At 36.8% G+C, this 21,988-nt stretch overlaps 1 protein-coding gene across 1 annotated transcript in view; it reads right to left on the bottom strand.

The window, feature by feature from the left end:
- Positions 1-21,988, bottom strand: part of SEPTIN1 (septin 1) — a 79,498-nt gene that overhangs the window by 20,805 nt on the left and 36,705 nt on the right. Inside the window, 5 exon segments of the mRNA XM_070944749.1 lie at positions 20,905-20,992; positions 20,995-21,057; positions 21,164-21,202; positions 21,731-21,767; positions 21,769-21,792. Of these exon segments, the coding sequence (XP_070800850.1) occupies positions 20,905-20,992; positions 20,995-21,057; positions 21,164-21,202; positions 21,731-21,767; positions 21,769-21,792 (251 nt within the window).

Genomic DNA, 21,988 nt, shown 5'->3' with positions numbered 1-21,988 from the left:
CGCAGGGCACAGGTCGAGCCCCTGTAACCCCCCAGGGAAGTTTCTGGGGAGAGAACAGGCGTGGCTCCCTTCCAACCTGCTGAAACTCCGGGCGACGTGGGACGATTCTGCCTTTGCAGAACAAGCCGGCTGCAGGAAACTTAAAGCGAAAGAACCAGCTTTAATAAACAGCGAAACTACCTGAATCCTGAAACTTGGAAACGCAAGTATTAGCGCTTTGTTGACTTTTTAATCTGAGAAAATGCGAATGAGTGAAAGTGCTTTGAAAAAACATGGCGCTTAGCCTCAGAGTTAACGAGCCAGCGAGTGTGGATTGGTGAAGTTATTTTGCTTTGTTACAAAGTTTCCAAGTTGCTACAAAGTTGCCTTGCTTGTTATAAGAGAAACAACTGGAAAATTTCTCCCTTTTCAATATTTGACTTTGCTTTACTTCAACCTTTATTTGATCAAATCTGGGGGACTTTTTTAGAAGTCTTTGTGCAGGAGGGAAAGGAAAAGGAACTTCCCTCTTTAGAAAAACTAGATCACGTGGCAGGATGGCTTCAAAGAAGCAGGAAGGGAAGGCAACAGGGGGGGGGGATCCCCCACACACAAACATGAAACGCAACTTCCCCCTGCTCAACAGCTACAAACTCAGAAAAAAGAATTTGATGTGGGAGATTTAAAAGAATTTATTTCTAAAACTTTGGATGATAAATTTCAAAAATCTCAACAGGAGATAGATGATAAACTTCAAAAATCACATCAGGGGATAGATGATAAACTTCAAAAATCACATCAGGAATTTATGCAGGAAATTAATGAAGTTAAAGATATGGTGAAACAGAACCAAAACAAGGTGACCAAAAAAATATCAGAAGTGGCATCTGGCCTGGCAGAATTTATTGGGAAAGTTGATTTTAAAGTTGAAGAACTTAAATCAGAAGTTAATGTTAAGATGAAAGACAATGATTATAAAATTGCTGATGTTGACAATAAAATGCAGAGAGTTGAAAACGAGATTGTTATGATACAATTCAGGGCAATGGAGTTCGCTATACGGCTTCGGGGAATTCGAGAGGAGGAAAGACAGGATTTGAGACAAGTTTGTTCTGAGGCCCTGGCCAAGATTCTACAAGTTAATCCTGATGTGGTTTTTCACAAAATAGACAAAATTTACAGAGTGAACTCTTGGGTGGCCAGACAAAGACAATTACCTAGAGATGTGGTCATATATTTTACAGATAGAGAAATAAGAAATGATATCCTGCAAAAATCCTTTTACACTTCTGTACAAGTGGGGGGCTCACGAATTGGAATTTATAAAGAATTGCCTCCTAAAATGCTGAAAGCTAGAAAAGAATTTGGCTTTCTTGTCAAGGAATTGCAAAATTTACAGATACCTTTCCGGTGGGACGCACCAGTTGGCATAATTTTCAGATACAAGGGAGAAAGATGCCGTTTGAATACCGTGGAGAAGGCACAACACTTTTATACTACTATTCTTAAGGAAAGAACACCATCTCCACGTACATCTACAGTTTTGGAGATTAAAGAGAGTGAAGAGAAGCAACCTCAACGAGAATTGCAAGAACAGTCCAAGCAGGAATTAGAGGAAGTGCAAGGTGCAGAAGGAGGTTTTCTGGATGAGCCCTTGCTGGAATCTTCTCCAATTTTGGACTCGGTTCGGATGATTGAAGTTAAGGATCAACGTATAACTAGAGCTCAATCTAAGTTACTTAAACAAAAGCAACAACAACAACAGGAAAGACAAGACAAGGAGGCAGTTAAGAGTACTGCACAAGAGATTGGAGCTATGGGAGGAGCGAGATCGAAGCTTTCGGATGATCTTCAAGTATTTTGCTCTTTGCTCCAGAAAGAGGCTGATGACGTTTAAGTGTTTATCTTGGAATGTTAATGGGTTGAATTCAGCACAGAAAAGGAAGAAATTATTTACATATTTGAAACAATTTAATAATGATATAATTTGTTTACAAGAAACACGTATCACAACTCAAGATCAAAAATATTTGATAAACTCCAAACTAGGAACACATTTTATATCTTCAACTTCGCAAAAAAAGAATGGTGTGGTCATCTATGTAAATAAAAAGTTAACAGCTAAAGTTATAGAAACAGATGAAGATGGTAGGTTTGTAGCAATTGAATTGCTTACGGCAAATGGCCAAATTCTTTTGATTGGAATTTATGCTCCCAATCAACAACAGGACTATTTCTACAAGATGTTACATACCAAAATATTGCAATGGGATTACAGATCTATTTTAATTATGGGAGACTGGAATGGAGTAATTGACTCTAAATTAGATAAAAAGAGTTTGGCAAAGTCTAGGATCAGATTACCACAGACCTTTTTTGACATGAAAGAAGATATGGAACTAAAAGATGTTTGGAGAATACATAATTCAAAAGAATTGGACTACACTTTTTTTTCTGACAGACACAGATCCTTCTCTAGGATTGACTTCATTTTGTTGACAGATGACTTACTTGTTAAGACAAAAAGAACAAAGATTTTTCCAAGAACTCTGACTGACCATAGCCCAGTATGGATAGAAATCGAGATGGATAAGGTTGAGAGACGTTCTTGGAGACTAAATGAGAATTTGTTTAGATATGAAAAAAATACAACAGAACTTAAAAAGCATTTGAAAGAATTTTTTGAAATAAATTTGAATAAAGGTACCCCAATTGAAATTGTGTGGGACGCAAATAAAGCTTATATGAGAGGGGTACTTATTTACATGAATTCTAAACATAGACTGTTCCGACAAAAGAAAAGATCTGATTTGGAAATAGAAATAAAGAATAAAGAACAGTTACTTATTAAAAATCCAACAGATGAAAGAATACGCAGTGCTATAAAACTGTTGAAAGACCAATTTCAAATGCTCATGGCGGAACAAGTTGCAACAAACTTACAATATGCGAAGCATAACACATTTTGTAACGCTAATAAACCGGGCAGATGGCTGGCTTACACATTGAGGAAAAAACAAAGTATACGGACTATTGATAGTATTGATATTGGAGGGAAAGAAATTTTTCAACAAAAATTAATTAAAGAAGCTTTTGTGGACTATTATACTAAATTATATGCTAAAGAGGAGGTGCAGAATGGACTTATAGAAAAATATTTAAACGATAAAAGAGTTACAAAAATTACTGATCAACAAAAGGAAAGAATGAATTATCCTATAACAGAGGAGGAGATAATAGTAGCAATTAAACAGTTAAAAACAGCCAAAGCTCCTGGTACGGATGGTTTGACTGCAGTGTATTACAAAACTTTGCAAGCTGAAATGGTGGAACAACTTAGAGATTTATTTTGCAATATTCAGCAAGGGGGTAAAATACCCCCATCGTGGACAACAGCTCATATATCTTTGATACCAAAAGAACAAATTGGTCCTAAAAAACCAGAGAACTATAGACCAATATCTCTTTTGAATACAGATTATAAAATCTTTGCGAAAGTACTAGCCAACAGGTTGATGCCAGTAATTCAAAAGGTGATTCATGATGATCAAGCGGGATTTATCGAGGGCAGATACATGAAGGACAATGTAAGGCAAGTAATAGATTTATTGGAATATCTTGAGAAGAATAAACAGATTCCTGCAGTGCTGGTCTTCTTGGATGCAGAGAAGGCCTTTGATAGAGTGGATTGGAATTTTCTACTAAAGACTTTAAAAAAGATGGACTTTGGGGATCAATTTATACAGGCAATTTCAGCAATTTATCAAGAGCAAAAGGCACAGATCATTATTAATGGAAGTCTGACAACAGAGTTTAAAATTGAAAAAGGAACAAGACAGGGATGTCCGTTGTCCCCACTTTTATTTATTTTAACACTAGAAGTCTTGTTAAATACAATAAGGGACTCTAATATCTTGAAAGGTATAAAGATTAGGCAAGAGGATTACAGAATAAAGGCATTTGCAGATGATCTGGTTGTTACCCTATCACAACCAATGGAATCAATAATCCTGATGAAGGACATTATACAAGACTATGGTAAAGTTTCAGGTTTTAGACTGAATCCAAAAAAGACTAAAATGATAGTTAAAAACATGACACAAGATCGTAAACATGAGCTTGAAAGGAGGGCAGGTTTTGAGACTGTACCTAAGGTAAAATATCTAGGAGTTCAGGTTGCAGAATCAAACATGAAATTGTTTCAAAATAACTATGAGGTGTTGTGGCGAGAGGTGCAGAAAGACATGGAGACTTGGAAAAAACTGCAGCTGTCTCTACTTGGAAGAATAGCAGCAGTTAAGATGAACATTTTGCCAAGATTTCTTTTTTTGTTTCAAATGATTCCGGTGCTTAAAAGTGATAAACAATTGAAAGTTTGGCAATCTGGAGTGAATAAGTTTGTCTGGAACGAGAAGAAGCCGAGAGTGAAATTGAAAATTATGCAAGATGTTCCAGAAAGAGGAGGTCTTGAACTTCCAAACCTACAGCTATATTATGATGCAGCAGCTTTAACTTTAACAAGTGATTGGTTTGGAAGGAAAAAGACTGGAATATTGAATGCAGAAAGTTTTGATCTTGAATTTGGATGGCATGCTTACTTATTCTACGACGACAAAGTAGATAAAGTATTTAAAAGTCATATACTTAGAGATTCTTTGATGAGAGTTTGGAAGAAGCACCGACTCAAATGGGATTATAAAATACCGCTATGGCTGGATCTTGGTCATACTTTGTGGAATACAAATATAATGTCACTCGGGGGGGTTTTATATAAAGAGGTTCTTTTTACAGATGCGGGCAGATGGCAGCTGAAGACATTGCAGACACTGTTGGATGAAGGGATTAATTTAACTTGGTTACAATATAATCAATTACAACTGAGATGGAAAGAGGACCAAAAAACTGGTATTATGTTGCATGAGGAAGAATTGGTTAGACATATAAGAGAGAAAGGTCCAATGCATATCAAAAGGCTTTATAATGTTTTGCTAGAAAGAGATTCAGAAACTGAATTAGTTAAAGACTGTATGATTAAGTGGGCACAGAATTTTGAAGAACCAGTGATGTTGGAAACATGGGAAAAAATTTGGGTTCAGAATGTTAAATTTACACAGTCGCAGAACCTGAGGGAAAATTTCTACAAAATGTTTTATAGATGGCATTTAGATCCCAAAAAGTTGTCATGTATGTACCCTAATGTTCAGCCAAAATGTTGGAGATGTGAATGTTTGGATGCTACGTATTATCATGTTTGGTGGACCTGTAGGAAAGTTAAGGCTTTTTGGATAAAAATTTGGTGGGTCATGCAGAATGTTTTGAAGAAAAAAATTCAATTTTCTCCACAACTGTTTTTATTGGGTATAGTTAAGGGTTTTACATTGGGTGAAACAAAATTGATATTGTATATGATAACAGCAGCAAGATTGTTGATAGGTAAATACTGGAAGAATGAAGTTTTGCCCACGATTGAGGAATGGACTTTGAAGATGGCCAGTTTTGCAGAGATGGCGAAGATTTCAGCATATTTAAAAGATTGTTCACAAGAGACTTACGAATGGGAATGGAAAAGGTGGATAGAATATGTTCAGAACAAATATCAAACTAGAAAGTATCAAATAGCTTTTATTTGAAAATAATGTATTGGATATATTTTAATGTAATGAGGTAAAGAGAAAAACTATACAGGGGAGGGAGGGGTTTAAGTTTATATATAAGTGTTATATTAAGGGTTTTTTATGAGTATGAGTATATTATAGGGAAGTCTGGGGGTTGGGGAGGGTTAGGGGGGGTTAGGGAGGTTGGGAAGTTTGGGGGGGAGGTGGGGGGGGGAAAAAGGGGTGAAAATGTAATTGTAAAACTTTTGCAATAAAAAAAAAAGAAATAAGAAATGATATTGTGCAAAAGTCTTTTAACTCCACTTTTGAAATGCATGGAAGGAAGATTTGGATATTTAAAGAGCTGCCACCCAAGATGTTAAAAGATAGAAAGGATTTTGGATTTTTGGTGACTGAGCTAAAGAAACAAAACATCCCATTTAGGTGGGATGCTCCAGTTGGTATAATATTGAGATATCAAGGAGAAAGATATCAACTAAATACTGTTGAAAAAGCGGAAGAATTTTACTACAAGATTCTTAAAATGGATTCAACATCTCCATGTATAATACACGAGGGGAATAAAGAAAAGCAAAATAAACAAGAGATTGAAATTCAGGCTAAGCAGATGGAGGTGGAGGTAATGGTAAAACAACAAGTTACAGAGGCCTTTTTGGACGAGCCGCTTTTGGATTCTCCTTCAGAGGTTATAGTTGGATTACCTATAAATACAAGAGCGGCGGCTTTGGATTCTAATGTGATGATTTATCAAGTTACAGACCAGCATGGAAATCAATCAGCTGATATACAAGTCCTAGAAAGGCAACCAGGATGGAGATCTAAGCCACAAAAAGTTAAGAAAAAAAGAAGCAGGTTCTACAAAACTAAAAAATTTTAGACTAAACAACAGTCTAATGCCAGTTACTTAAGAGACGATTAAATACATGAAAATATAGCTGAGGCAAAGTATTGGTTTATACTATTTTGAGGAGAGTGACAGATCTCTGCAGTGCTGTGCTTTTGGGATGTGGAAGATGGCCTTTAATTGAGTGGATTGGAACTTTCTATTTTGGACTCTTTGACAAATGGATTACGTTTATGCTGAGCTACAAGGCAAGAGAACTATGGGATTGGGGCATGCAGAAGATCTGGTGGTTACCCTAACACGGTGGTTGGAATTAATAATCTAGATGAAAGACATTACAGAAGACACTATGGAATATAAATATAAAGTCACTCGGGTGGTTTTTTGATATATGAAAATATTTATTATTGATGGAGGCAGATGGTAATTGAAGATACTGAACATACTGGACTTCCGGCGGTGATGTCAGCGTGTTAGGGACGAAAGGAACGGACCTCCGTTCTCCAAGTCCCTAATATCTCCGATTTAGGAGCCGATTTAGGCACTATTGACCTCGGAGAGGTCAATAGAAAAAAGGGGAAACTCCGAGGACCTCGGGGAGGACAGCAATCCCCCCGAAGGTTCAGGAAATCCCCCTTAATCCTGATCGGGGAAAAACCAGCCACCCCGGCTGGCCAGAAACGTTGACAGCTGACTAAGAGGGAAGCAAAAATCAAATAAAGAAGACTTCGGTGGAAAGATCGGGAAGAAAAAGAGCTCAAAAGGTATATTTACAACCCATAACGTGAGAATCGAAGGCGGAAGAAGATAAAACTCCAACTAAGAAGCGAACCTTCGCTAGACAAGCGGCGACTGAGAAATAAGCGGAGACGGCTTCCATCTTGACAGTGACAGCGCACAAATTAACAACCGGCGAAAGCGGAGGAAATCCAGGGGAAACCCAGGAGGAGAAAGTGATCCCAGAGAAACTTGGATTTTGAATATTTTGCTACAGAGGAGAGATGGAATTTAAGGAGAGAAAGGGATTAACTTGATAGACTTTGCCCTTTGTGGAGGTGACAACGAGACAATTAACAAGCAGCCGATACCGGAAGAGAGAGCGGCAGAAAAACTCCGTTTAAAGTGGAAGCTAGTGACTTTTGGAGCTAAATCAAATCAACCTAAGCAGAATATTTTCTTTGGACTTTTGGACTTTTGGACTTTGGATATTTGGAGGTTTGGACTTAGACATTGGGACTTGGATTATTTTAACCTTTACTTTTTTTTTTTCCCCTCTTTGTTGAAAGGTGGACACTCGGGAGTCTTGGAGCTTTGGTGGACATTGGACACTTAATCTAAAAGTATTGGGATATTAGACTCTGAACAATAAATAAGAAGGATACAAATTTGAAAAAAAAAAAGAGAAGAGAGTGATCCAGAAGAAGAATCAACTGTAAAGTATAATTAATTGTATTAAAAGCTGATAACAAATTAATGATTAAGAAGCATAAAAAGCATTAATATTAAATGTACTGTTTGTGAAATCTCATATATAACCCTATATACTATACATATAACTGTTAACTTAATTTCATATTTACTCTAAATATATATTTATACTTATCTTAGTGCTATATTTTATCTTGGTAGTTAAATATCATATTGTTTTGTATGTTTAGTTTTGAAAAATTATATTAGACAGATTAATTGAATCTAGGATTGAAATTAAGGGTAATTGATTTGATAAATAGTAATTAATAATAAATTTAAATAAGATAGTAAGTAATTAATTATAAGGATAGCTAACGGATGAATTGCTGAAGTATTAGACTTTTCCCTCACTCCCTCCCCTTATATTTCACCCCATGTTTAGAGAGTAATATAGGCCAGACAGCCACCATGAATTGAAGAACTCTGTAAAATACTGAAAAGTGAAAATAGAACTTATAGATAAACTTATATATAGACAGTGATAGTGTGACAAGGAAACTCATTTTAATTGCTTATCTCCCTGGGATTACCAATCAAACATAAATACCAAAAGAAATAGAACAGCCCAAATAGTAATCAGTATATGAAATTCTGGGAGAAGATAATAAAAGAAATACAAATGGCAACTACAAGTTCAACAACAATTTCTAAGTTAAGTAAGAAAATACCATCAAGCCAGATGATACTCATGGCCTCCCCAGCACAACAAAAAACAGTTGAAACTACGGAAAAAGATAAAGCAACTCCCACCCTTAATATGCAAAACATTCACTCCGTATTAACGATGATCCAGGAAGGAATGAATAAAATGCAAGAGACCATGGCCTACAACCATGAGGAGACAAGGAAAAATCACGAGGAACTTAGGATGGATGTGGGAGAGATAAAGGATAATATTAGGAACATGGATGAGAAGATAGGAAAGATACAACACAAAATAGAGGAAAATGAACAGAGGATTTATAAGGTGGAGGAGAGAATAGAACATACGAATAAGAGAATGGAGAAGATGGAATATAACCAAGCAGCCACAAATAAGGACTTAGAGGACACGGTATCATATCTTGAGATGGAGAAGGCATCCTTCTACTTAAGGTTTCAGAACGTAGAAGAGCAAAAGGAGGAGGACCTAGGAGAAATCATGACCGAGATACTTTCAGAAGTGACCCAGAGGGACAAGGAAGAGATACGAAGTGGAATAGACGAAATCTATAGAGTTCACACGAACTACGCCCGGAGAAATAAGTTACCAAAAGAAATACACATCAGATTTACAAAAAAATCTTTAAAAGAAGAGATCTATAGGAAGATGAGAGAGGATACAGCTATGTATAAGGGAAAAGAAATCTTAACCCTCAAACAGATACCAAAAAGGACAAGGGACCAAAGAAGGAACTACAACTTCCTAACGGCACAGTTGAATAAATTTAAAATAAAATTCCGTTGGCTAATACCGGAGGGCCTACTAATCTCCTGGGAAGACAAAAAATACAGAATTGATAACGTAGGAAAAGCACAGGACTTTTTCGACCAACACTTCGTGCTGGAGGAGGAGCAGGAGAGCAGAAAAGAAGAGGAACTTAAGAGGCAAGAGGAACAGCGGACAGAGAAAGAAGAAAGAGACCAAGAAGAGGGGAGAAGATTGGAAAGAGAAAGAATGGAGAGAGAGGGAGCGAGGGAAAAGACGCAAATGATTACTAGAAACACAAAAAGACTGCAAACAACGGATAGATAAATAAAGAGAGATGGAAAAAGAGCTAAAACTTATTTCAATCAATATAAACGGACTTAATTCACCAGCTAAAAGAAAACAGACATTTACAAAACTTCAAAAGCTAGAAATAGATATTATAACACTCCAAGAGGTACATATCAAAAGACAGCATCAAAAACTACTGGACAATCAAAGATTAGGAAGACTATATGCAGCTCTAGGAGACCAAAAAAAGAGAGGAGTTGTAATATATGTGAAGAACTACCTAAAAACAAAACAAATATATGCAGACACAGAAGGACGTTTCTTAATAATAGAAATACAAACAGGATCTAAAACAATATTATTAATATCCATATATGCACCCAACGGAAACCAAAATGACTTTTTTAAAAAGCTACACAATATAATTAAAGACCTGGAATACGAAACTATCTGTATGGTAGGAGATTTCAATGCAATTATGGACATAGAAAAAGACTATCGGAGTAATAAACAAAGTAAAACCAGAAAGAAAACTCTACCGGAACCTTTCAAAGACATGATCAACGAACTACACCTACATGACGTATGGAGAGAGGCAAACATGCAAACAAAACAGTATACATATTATTCGAACCCACACCAGTCATGGTCTAGGATCGACATGGCCTGGATGACCTCAGACCTCAGAGAGGAGGTAAAAAATATCGAAATAGCAGTGAACACCTGGGCAGATCATAACCCCATTAAAATAATATGGAAAGGACATCGAAAGCAAAGGAGGTGGATGATGGATACGGGAATAATAAAAGATAAGGAATATATACAGATGATTGAGAAAGAGGTTAAAATCTTCCTACAAATAAACACTAAAGAACAGACATCGCTTCAAAACCTTTGGGACACAATTAAAGCATACATAAGAGGTCTTACAATTGCGTATATGGCAAAAAAAAAATAAAGAGAAACAACAGTCAAGGAGTAAGTTGTTAGAAGAACTTAGAATATATGAATTAGAATTGCAGAAGGAGCCCCATAACAAAACAATAAAAGGAAAATTAAATCTTACTAAACATAAAATCAATCTGATTACCCAGACAGAAATTGCACAGAAAATCAAATTAGCAAAACAGAAACATTTTGAACATGCAAACAAAACGGGGCGCTGGTTAGCGTATAAATTGAAAAAAGAAAAAGAAAGGAGAACAATATTTCAATTGCAGGACGAAACAGGACAAATATACCATACCAACCTAGACAAAAAACGTATAGTCAAAGATTTTTTTCAAAATCTTTACAAGAAAGAAGAGATTCGGGATGAAGACATTAAGGAATACTTATGTAAAACAAACATTACAAAATTAGAGGAGTCCCACAGAGAAGCATTAAATAGACCAATTACGATGTCTGAGCTGGTGGAAGCAAGGAAAAAGCAAAAAAACAACAAGGTCCCAGGCCCGGATGGAATACCAACGGAGTTTTATAAAAACTGTCAAAATGCAATCGACGAACTGTTACTCCAAGTCCTCAATGATGCATTATTAGAAGCAGAAATTCCCAAATCCTGGACTGAAACCATTATTACACTTATCCCTAAAGAAGACACAGACCCCACACAAGTTAAAAACTATAGGCCGATCTCATTGCTCAATGTAGATTATAAACTCTTTGTTGCTAGTTTGGTTATCCTGGTTAGGCCCATATATAAGAGACTGTAGACTTTCTTGTAATAGTAATATTTATTTCTTTTCTTCCTCAGGAACACAATTAGACAACAGCTAATCTGGGAGGAGCGAGAACTTATATACAGAGGAGGCGGGGCTAATGGTAAGTAGTAACCAATGGTAAGTGACACAATGACATCACACAATGACATATACACAAGCACACATATTTACAGATATCAGGTTAGGTATTTTCATCTGTAACAAATCCCCCTCTAAAATACCTAACTAATGGTGAGTTATTAAGATTATATATGTACATTAAGTTTGGAAGTCAAATACATATGTTGTTTGGTTGGCAATGGCTTAGTGAGGATATCAGCAATTTGTTCACTAGTATCGCAATGGACAGCTTTAATAAATCCTATACTTGACAGTTGTCTCACATGTTTATATTTGATATCGATATGTCGAGATCGTTGACCTATTGCTTCGGAAGCTGATATATCAATTGCTGCCTTATTGTCCTCATTGATAATAATTGGATAAACAGGTTCATCCCACACATTGGATAACAAATCATCGAACCAAGTTAGATTGTTGACCGCTTTGGATAAGCAAACATATTCAGCTTCCGCTGTAGAAGTGGCAATTAAATTCTGTTTGCCTGTGTACCAGTGCACCGCACAGCCATTTATAAGAAAAACATATCCAGAAGTGCTTTTTCTGGTTTTTGAATCAGTAGCCCAATCAGCATCAGCGTAGCAGGTCAAAGTTGGTTTTTCAGAAATGAATGGTTCTAAGAATAAGCACATATCAATGCTAGATTTTAGATATTTTAGAACCCTTTTAATTCCCTCCCAGTGGTATGAGTTAGGATTGCTTACATGTCTTGACAACAAATTTACGGCAAGGGTGATATCAGGCCTGGTCCAATTAGATATGTATAATAAGGACCCAATAATTGATCGATATAAAGTGTTATCCTTGAATGGTTCGTACTCATTATACACATTCCTATAAAAATCAGTTGACATAGGAATATCACAAATTTTTGAGTTAATTAAGTTACATTTTTGTATGAGTTCCATAATCTTGTCTTTCTGAGATAATTTGAATCCCTTATCTGTTTTGTCAATTTGGACTCCTAGATACTTATTTACCTTTCCTAATATTTTTAAGTTGAAATTTTTGCCTAGTTGTTCAGCGAAATTATCACATTTAATTTTGTCATGTCCAAAATACAATATATCATCAACATAAATCAAAACATATTCAATAGAATCATTATTTTTTTTCGTGAAAAAGCAAAAATCAGATGAAGTAGCTACAAAGCCTATATTTTTAAGTATCTTTGATAAGCACTCATACCACCGCTTACCGGACTGTTTTAGTCCATAAAGGCTCTTATTTAATAGCCAAATTTCTCCCTTTTTTGTATCCTTTCCTGGGGGTGCTTTCACATAAATTTCTTTATCTAGATCAGCGTGCAGATAGGCTGTCTGCACGTCAAATTGATATACTTCCAGATTTAAGATAGAAGCTAACACTAGTGCTATTTTCACACTTTCTGATCTAACGGTTGGGGAGTAAGTGTCTTCATAGTCATCCGGAAATCTTTGAGCAAAGCCTTGAGCCACTAACCTGGCTTTGTATAGGAATTTACCATCCTCTAGCTCCTTGATTTTATAGATCCACCTAGTGCCAATAGGGGATTTCTCAGTGGGCAGGTCTGTTGGTGTATATACATTTAGTTCTCTCAAACTGTCCATCTCTTTTTTCATTGCTTCCTCCCACTTACTTTTTTCTTCTAGGGGTAGCTTAAGTATGTCATCATATGTGTTAGGAGTCAGGTGTTTAGCTTGGATAGACAGTACGTAATCATCTAATCTTTTAGGGATTATGCCCCTATTGGATCTAATGGGCCTATTCTGGGGATGTTCATCGCTATGCATATACTTAGCTTCTTTTTCGGTTAATTGATCTACCTTCAAAGTGGGGTGTCCTTTTTTCCATTCATCATTAACTATTACTGGGCATTTGATTCTGTTTGTAGATGTGGATTTGGGGTTCGTATCTGATGTGTGATGTTTTGCGTGCGTGTGTGTAATATTTTTTGATTCTGGGTAAATTTCATTGAGATGTAATTTTGACCAGTTCATGTGTTCATGAAACACGGCAGATCTGGATACAATGAAGTGGTTATTTTTATCAATGAAGCGATATCCCTTGGTTCCTGATTCGTACCCCATAAATATCAGTCTTTTGGATACTTTCTCTCCTTTGCGCCTTAACTGTGAGGGCACATATACATCAGCAGATACACCAAATACGTGCAAATGCCCAATTTTTGGTTTCCTTCCATACATGAGTTCGTATGGGGTCTTGTTGATTGTACTGGACCATAAGCGATTTATAGTGTAATTGGAATAAGTAAGGGCTTCAGCCCAGAATGACTGGTTTAAGCCAGCATCATCTAACACACATTTAACCATGGTTTGTAGCAAACCATTTTTCCTTTCAGAAACTCCATTTTGGAATGGGGAAAATGGACAAGATTTAAAGTGCAATATTCCTTGTGATTTTAGCCAAGTTGAAAATTCGTTGGATAGGAATTCCAACCCCCTGTCAGTCATTATTTGTTTAATTTTGGTATTGTGTTGCGTTTCTACCATTTTAAAGAACTCCTTAAATTTTTTGAAAACCTCACTTTTGTGATTAAGGGTGTATACAAAACCAAATCTACTATAGTCATCGACTATGGTCAGGAAGTATCTTTTTTTATATTTAATTGAAGGTTTTAATGGGCCTACTACATCCATATGAATTAGTTGAAAGGTTGATTGTGTGGTGCGAGTGGCTTTTTTGGGTTTTGGTTTGTTTTTAATTTTGGATGAATTGCACACAGAGCATTCTAAGTAATTTTTACAGTTCTTTATTTTTAAATCTTCGGAACACTCTAACATTTTTCGTATGACTGGAAAGCTCGCGTGTCCTAGCTTTCTGTGGAGTAAGTGACTACAATTATCGTGAATAGGTTTTCCATTGTTTAAATTTTCAGACATATTAGTATCAGTGGTTGATGCATTCTTATTATTACTTTCATCATGGCTATCTGAATTTGGCTTTTCGTTTCTTAATTGATAGTTTGCATAGACTAGTTCGTTATCTTGTGGCAGTAGGTATGTTAGTCCATCATTTGTAAATAGTTTACCTATGTTTCTGTTGTTCTTAGTCATAAATACCTTTCCACCTCTGAAAGTGGTTTCTATTGCATTCTCTATGCTTAATTTTAGGGTTGCCAATATGTTATTTGGAATTTCGGGCACAAATAGTACCCCCTCTATTTTTCCTATACCCTTTATATGTGTGTCTCCTATTCCTCTCACTAGGACTTTATTTTGGTTTGCTACTTTAATATAATATTTCTTTTCAGTGAAGTTGCTTAATATTTCTCTATTATGAGTTGTATGGCATGTGGCTCCTGAATCTATGAGCCAGGTGTTGAGTGAATCAGACATCAAAGTGTTATTGTTTCTTATTCCATATAGTGATCCTTTCTTATTTTCTTTAGGGTTATTTCTGTATGTTTGTCTTTCTCTAGAGTGTGGTGATTCTCTTCTCTTATACCTATAATCTGGGGAAGTTCTGTCTAAAAAGTGTATTCTCCTATCCTTGTGTTTATATGAGTCACTGTATCCTATATTCTTGGGGCAGTCTCTACTCTGATGTCTTTCAGATCCACATGTGAGACATTCATGTGGGTATCTGTCTCTGGCCCTGAAATCAGTCCTTCTTTGATTTCTACCTTCTCTTTGTTGTGTATATCGCTCTCTTCTAAGTCTATCTTCAGTAATAAGCTTATTGGTAAGGTTTTCTAAAGTAATTTGCTCTATACTTAGGTTATCTATCAAGGTAATGTAGTTATCCCAGCTGTGATCTAATGAGTTAATTATAATGCTTTTCATGGTGTTGTCAGAAATGGTTTCTCCCCTTTGAATAAGGTCTGCTCTTACAGCGTTTAGATTCAAGATATGTTCACTCATGGATGTATCATGTTTTAGTTTGGCAGAATAGAATTCCCTAGAGATTTTTGTGGTGGTGGCTACATTTTTGCTATAGAACAGTCTGAATAATTTTTGATATACTTCAAATACAGTGAAATTATGCTCTATACTGGGGAGTATACTTGGGGAAATAGAAACAATTAATATATAATATGCTTTGTGATGGAGGCAGTCTATTTCATAGGTCCAAGGCTTATTTGGTGGGTTATCAATAAAAAATAAAACATTTTCTTTCAAATATACAATCTGTAAACACTGGTCCCATTCCATTAAGTTGCTTCCATCTAATTTCAATTTTATAAAGTCTGGAGGTATTGTCCCTGAGTGTAGTGAGGTGTTATTCATGTTTAGTAGCTGTCCATGGTTTAAGACCTTAGCATACTCGCAATAAGGTCTGGGGATGGTAGATGTATGTCTGTATTTACTTATCTCTATGTTGTCTTGACTTGTATCTATGTTTCCTTTTTCCTTTTCTGCAGGCTCGTTCTGGGCATGCTCAGTCTTCATTTTCTTCCAGCAGTCGGCGAGGGAGGTTCCTTTGTTTGCAGCTCCCGGGGTGATGTCCCAGACGGCCTTCTGTTGTTCTGTTTTGTTTCCGGAGGGCCTCTGGTGGCTGGAAAATGCCTGGGATGCTGCTCTGCTCGTCGTGGAGTCTCCGGAGTCGCGAGGATCGGGGGAGAAGACACTGGAGGCTTGTCGGCCATTTTCTCTGCCGCTATTGCCGATGGAGCCGGGTTGCTCTGCGAGTCGCTCTTCGGTAGGTGAGTATGATTGCCAGCGCGTCTTTCTTCGGGTGGCTAGGTCTTTGTTTAGACAGTCTGTTTCTTTTTGGCTTTTTGCTGATGGTAGTTTAGAATTTTCTATTTTATTTTCTGATAGTTCGTTTGGTATTTTTAGTTTAGTCCCGAGTGCTGCAGTCAGCACTTGTATAGCGTTGTCTATTTCTACTTCAGTAGGTTGAGCTTTGCTTTGTTTAAATAATTGTTTTTTATTTGTTTTTGGGCTCAGGTAGTCATCTTCTTGGTAGTTTTTGTTTTTCATTTCGTAGTTTGAGGTTTGGGATTCTTTTAGTAATTGGTCGGGCATTTTAGAGGTATTAGGTGGGTAAGATGGCTGCCATAAAAAAGGCGGGAAGCTGTCGCCATCTTTGGTGTCATTTTTGAAGTTAGGGGTTGAGTTTCTTACCTCGTAGTTTTCTTGTTTGTTATTTTCGTTATCTGCTGCTGTTCCATGGTCTTTTATCATGCTGCGGATTTTCACAAGCAGATTTGATTCAGTTGTAGTTGTTTCTATTAATTGTAGTATTTTTCTTTTTACTTCATCTTCTTTGTTTGGCGTTGAGAAGGGTTCTTCTGCTTCAGCTAGTGGTTGTTCGTTTTGCGTTAGCTGTTCATATTCTTCTGATTGCGTTTGTTTCTTCATGTTTTCAATTGGTGTATATATGTCAGGAGTCAGCTGGGCTGCCATTCTTTTTGTTATGTATCTGGTGGCAGGTCTTCTTTTTTCTTTTTGTGAGTCTTGCATCTTTATGTTTGGTTGGGCCTACCAAACCATCCTCTTGCTACCAATTTGTTGCTAGTTTGGTTATCCTGGTTAGGCCCATATATAAGAGACTGTAGACTTTCTTGTAATAGTAATATTTATTTCTTTTCTTCCTCAGGAACACAATTAGACAACAGGTAATCTGGGAGGAGCGAGAACTTATATACAGAGGAGGCGGGGCTAATGGTAAGTAGTAACCAATGGTAAGTGACACAATGACATCACACAATGACATATACACAAGCACACATATTTACAGATATCAGGTTAGGTATTTTCATCTGTAACACTCTTCATGTTGGTTATAACGCAAAGACTGAAAACAATTATTCATAAATACATACATACAGATCAGAACGGTTTTGTTCCAAGAAGACAGATCAAAAATAACATAAGAACAATTATCAACGTCCTGGAATATTACGAGAAAAGAGTTGATAAACAAGTAGCCTTAATCTTCTTAGACGCACAAAAGGCCTTTGACAATCTAAATTGGAACTTCCTCATATTGCAACTAGAAACCATGGACTTTGGTGCTAAATTTTTACATATGATTAGAAGAGTATATTCCCTCCAAACGGCCAAAATTATGATTAATGGAGATATGACTGAAAATCTGGATATACAAAAGGGTGTGAGACAGGGCTGCCCCTTATCCCCACTATTGTTCATAATTTCATTGGAAATATTACTAAATGAAGTCAGGAAAGATGCTGAAATAAAAGGTTTGAGAACACGGAAAGAAGAGTATAAATTGCAAGCCTTCGCTGACGACGTGGTATTTATAATGGAGCAACCGGAAATAACAGGAACCAAACTTCTAGCGAAGATAGAGGAATATGGAAGAGTCGCAGGGCTTAAAATTAACAAACAAAAAACTAAAGTATTAACAAAGAATTTGACAAAGGTACAGGAGACAAAACTAGAAGACAAATTAGGAATACAAATTGTAAAGAGAATAAAGTATCTAGGAATCTGGCTTACTGCTAAAGCAATAACAATTAGAGAAGACAATTATAATAAATTAATGAAACAAATTAGAAAAGACCTGGAAACGTGGAACAAATTACAACTGTCATTCCTAGGGAAAATTGCATCCATAAAAATGAATATACTGCCTAGATTACTCTACCTTTTTCAAGTAACCCCAATCTGGCCAGGAAAGAACTTTTTTAAGGACCTTAATAAAATAATAACAAAATTTATCTGGAATGGGAAAAGGGCCAGAATCAAAATAAAGTGTATGCAAGATATTTGGGAAAAAGGAGGTTTAGGCCTACTGGACTGGGAGTTATATTATAAAGCAGCGTCGCTAAACTGGATAAGGGAATGGATAGACCTTAAGAATAAAAGAATGCTATCACTAGAGGGCTTTGAATTACAATGCGGATGGCACGCCTTTTTGTGGGAGGGAAAGGACAAGCACCACGGATACTTCCAGCAACATATTATCAGAGAATCACTGTACAAATCATGGCAAGAGATTAGGAAACATTATACCAAGATTCCACGATGGCTATCGACAATGGAAGCACTAATATATCCCAATGCCATGGATATAGAGAAAATGAGGACTTACAAAGAATTACTGAACAGTGAAGGAGAATTACAAACAAGACAAGAATTACAAAATCAGGGTATAGACATTGATTGGTGGCCATACATGCAAATAGAATCAAGATATAAAATTGATCGGGCACAATTTGGATTCCAAAATGAACCAAATGAATTGGATAAAATATTACAAAGTACAGATCAGAAAATGATTACCAAAATTTATAAGTACCTATTAAAATACAAATTAGAAGAGGAGGTTGTCAAAGAGAATATGATAATATGGGCCAAAAATATAGGATATACTATTGAATTGGATAAATGGGAGAATCTGTGGAAGATAAATTACAAGATGACATTGTCTATACCCTACAAGGAAAACCTTTACAAAATGTTCTACCGATGGCACCTCCCACCGGCGCGCCTAGCCAAGATGTTCCCAAATACATCTCCGATGTGCTGGAAATGTAAATCACAGAAAGGGACATATTATCATCTCTGGTGGTCATGCCGAAGGGCAAAACAATACTGGCAACAAATCAAAACAATGATTGAAGAAATTACGAAACAAAAACTGGAAATGAGGCCGGAAACCTTTTTATTGGGAATAATCACAGCACAATATACCAAAGAAATAAAATATCTGATTATCCATATCCTCACAGCAGCACGTATACTCTTTGCCCAACATTGGAAATCTGAACAGCTACCCACAGAAGACAAAATAATAGCTAAAATTACAGAATGTGCAGAATTGGATAAGCTCACAAAAGAAATACAAGAGAAAGATGATACTGATTACTATTTAGTATGGCAAAGATGGTACAGCTGGCTGGAGGCAAAAATAGGAATATAAAGATGACTTTCGACTATTTAATAGAAATGCATAGAAGTAAATAAGGAGTCAACTATATATGTACATATATAACTAAGTAAATAGGTGACTGTAGATATTGATACAAATAGAAATATGAAAAATAACCCACCGTTGTAATATCTTCTAAGAGTCAGTCATTGGACTGAATTGATGTGTGTTCATTTTGTATGTTGTTTCAATGTATTTATGTTGGTTTTGTTTTTTCTTTTTATTATTAATAAAAACTATTAAAAAAAAAGAAATGCATAATTCTTCCACATTGAAGTGGATGGAAATAGACAAAGGAAATAAACTGTGTTTTTGTTCAGTGCTGGGACAGACATGAACCATGGAAATGAAATAATAATGTCATTAAACAAATCAGGACAGAAAAAAAAAAAAAGAAGATACTGAACATACTGTTGGAACTAGAATGTGATGTTACCCTAACATGGGTGATCGAATTAACAATCCAGTTGAAAGACATTATAGAAGATATCATATGGAATACAAGCTTAAAGTCATTTGAGGATTTTATTTACATATGGAAATATTTTTTTAGTGGTGTGGGCAGAAGAATAAAAATATTAAAAATATTATGTATGGTAGACCTGTAGGAAAATGGGTGGAGCTGGGTTAGTTTACTGATTGTTTAGTTTAGGAAAAGGGATGTTATGTTATATTAATATATGTAAAAGACTTGAATTAAGAGATATATGTATGGGGGAGGAGGAAATGGGTAGATTATGAGTTGAAATTGCCAAATTAGGATTTATTATATAATTTTACAGCTGAATGTCGTTCTGAAATGTATAGTATAGGGGGGATATAATAATATTGTTAGAAAGAAAGGGTCAGTATATGGGGGGTGGAGTAAAAGGATGGTAAAGTATTATATAATCTGTTATTAATTTGGGTTTTATTCTGGAGAAGCCACAGGGGGAGGGGAGGGGGAGGGGGGGTTAGGGAGGAGGAGGGAAGAAAGGGGGGGAAAATTTGTATTTGAAAAACTTTTTCAATAAAAAAAAAAAGAAAAAAGTGACTTACAACTAGTCCTCATGCTTACGATCATTGCAGCATATTCATGGTCACGTGATCAGAATTCGGGCACTTGGCAACCAGCATGTATTTATGACTGTTGCAGTGTCCTGAGGTCATGTGATCACCATTTGGGATCTTCCAAACTGGCTTGAGACAAGCAAAGTCAATGGGGGAAGGAGTTGCTTAATGACTGCATGACTCACTTAACAACTGCAGTGATTTGCTTAACAACAGCGGCAAAAAAGATTGTAAAATTTTGCATGACTCACTTAACTGCCTTGCATAGCAACAGAAATTCTGGTCCCTGTTTTGGTCTACTCAAGGAAGTAGTATAAAATCAGAAGATGTGGAGAGACCTGCCCCGTATAATCGCCAAGAGTCGGACTCGACTGAATGGATAATATCATTATCATCATCCTGGTCGTAAGTCGAGGACTGCCTATAAACCAATTGTTTGTGGGTTTTGGTTTTCATTATGCCATACAAACCCAGCCAGTCACTTGATTCATTCTTGACCTCCTCATCTGAGTTCTCTTAGCTAAATTCCCATTTTCCAAAGTCCCAAAGTGGACTTACACGCGGCTACTGCGATCCCGAGCCCCGGGTCTGGTGAGACTCTGAATGTACTGTGCAGGGTAATTTTTGTAATGAACCTTGTGGGTCACTGCATATCAGTTTGAATCAACATGTTCTGAAGTTTAAGGAAGTCGCAGTGAGCAGCGTTCTCCACTAGGGGAAGAGAAGAGCTCAGTACCACCTCTGACTTCCCATGGCACAGCGCCCTCTGCTGCCCATGTCACTCTTAAAAAGATTTTGAAATCTTAAAAAGATTTACCTTCCACCGTTCCACATGCATACTCTCTTCCCCGAAATCAGTGATGAAATTCAAAAATTTTCCCTACCGGTTCTGTGGGCGTGGGTTGGTGGTCATGGGTTGGTGGTCATGTGACTGGGTGGGTGTGGCTTGGTGGTCATGTGACTGGCTGGGTGTGGCTTGGTGGTCATGGCTGCACAACTGACTCACACACAATGTAAAAGCAGCTGGACTTCACACAAAATGGCCCCCGCAACAAGCAGGAACCTCACAGACAATCACAAACAGCTGATTGTCTCACAGCTGATCAGTAGTAAAAAAAAGTAAAAGTTCCGAGGATTGCCCGGCACAGCTGATTGTCACACAGCTGATTGTCGGAACTGTTTTTAAACTTTTTAAAGCATTTTTTTACTACCGGTTCAGGCGAATAGGTAGTAAAAAAATGCTAAAAAAAAAGTTCTAATGATTGCGCGGCACAGCTGATTGTTGCACTTTTTAAAGCATTTTTTTACTACCGTTCGGGCGAACGGTAGCACTTTTTACTATCGGTTCGGACAAACTGGTAGCATTTCACCCCTGCCTGAAATCCTTTGCCCTTTAACTCTCTGACCATGTGGCTAGATCCCAACGACAGCAAAAGGGATGCTTCTCTGCAGGGAGAACGTTAATTAGATCATTGGCTGCTTTAACTAATCCAGTATTAGACTTTGGCCACTTGAAGAGGTGTGGACTTCAACTCCCAGAATTCCCCAGTCACCATGGCTGGCAGAGGAATTCTGGGAGTCGAAGTCCACACCTCTTTAAGTTGTCAAGGTCAAGAAACAGTAATCTAACCAGGGGTGGGTT

The sequence above is a fragment of the Pituophis catenifer genome, unplaced genomic scaffold (genome assembly GCF_029215685.1).
Source record: "Pituophis catenifer annectens isolate HBS135680 unplaced genomic scaffold, rPitCat1.0.hap2 SCAF_5, whole genome shotgun sequence".
NCBI classification, from domain to species: Eukaryota; Metazoa; Chordata; class Lepidosauria; order Squamata; family Colubridae; genus Pituophis; species Pituophis catenifer.
Note: the sequence above shows the minus strand (reverse complement) of the source record. Positions and strands in the feature narration are given on the sequence as shown.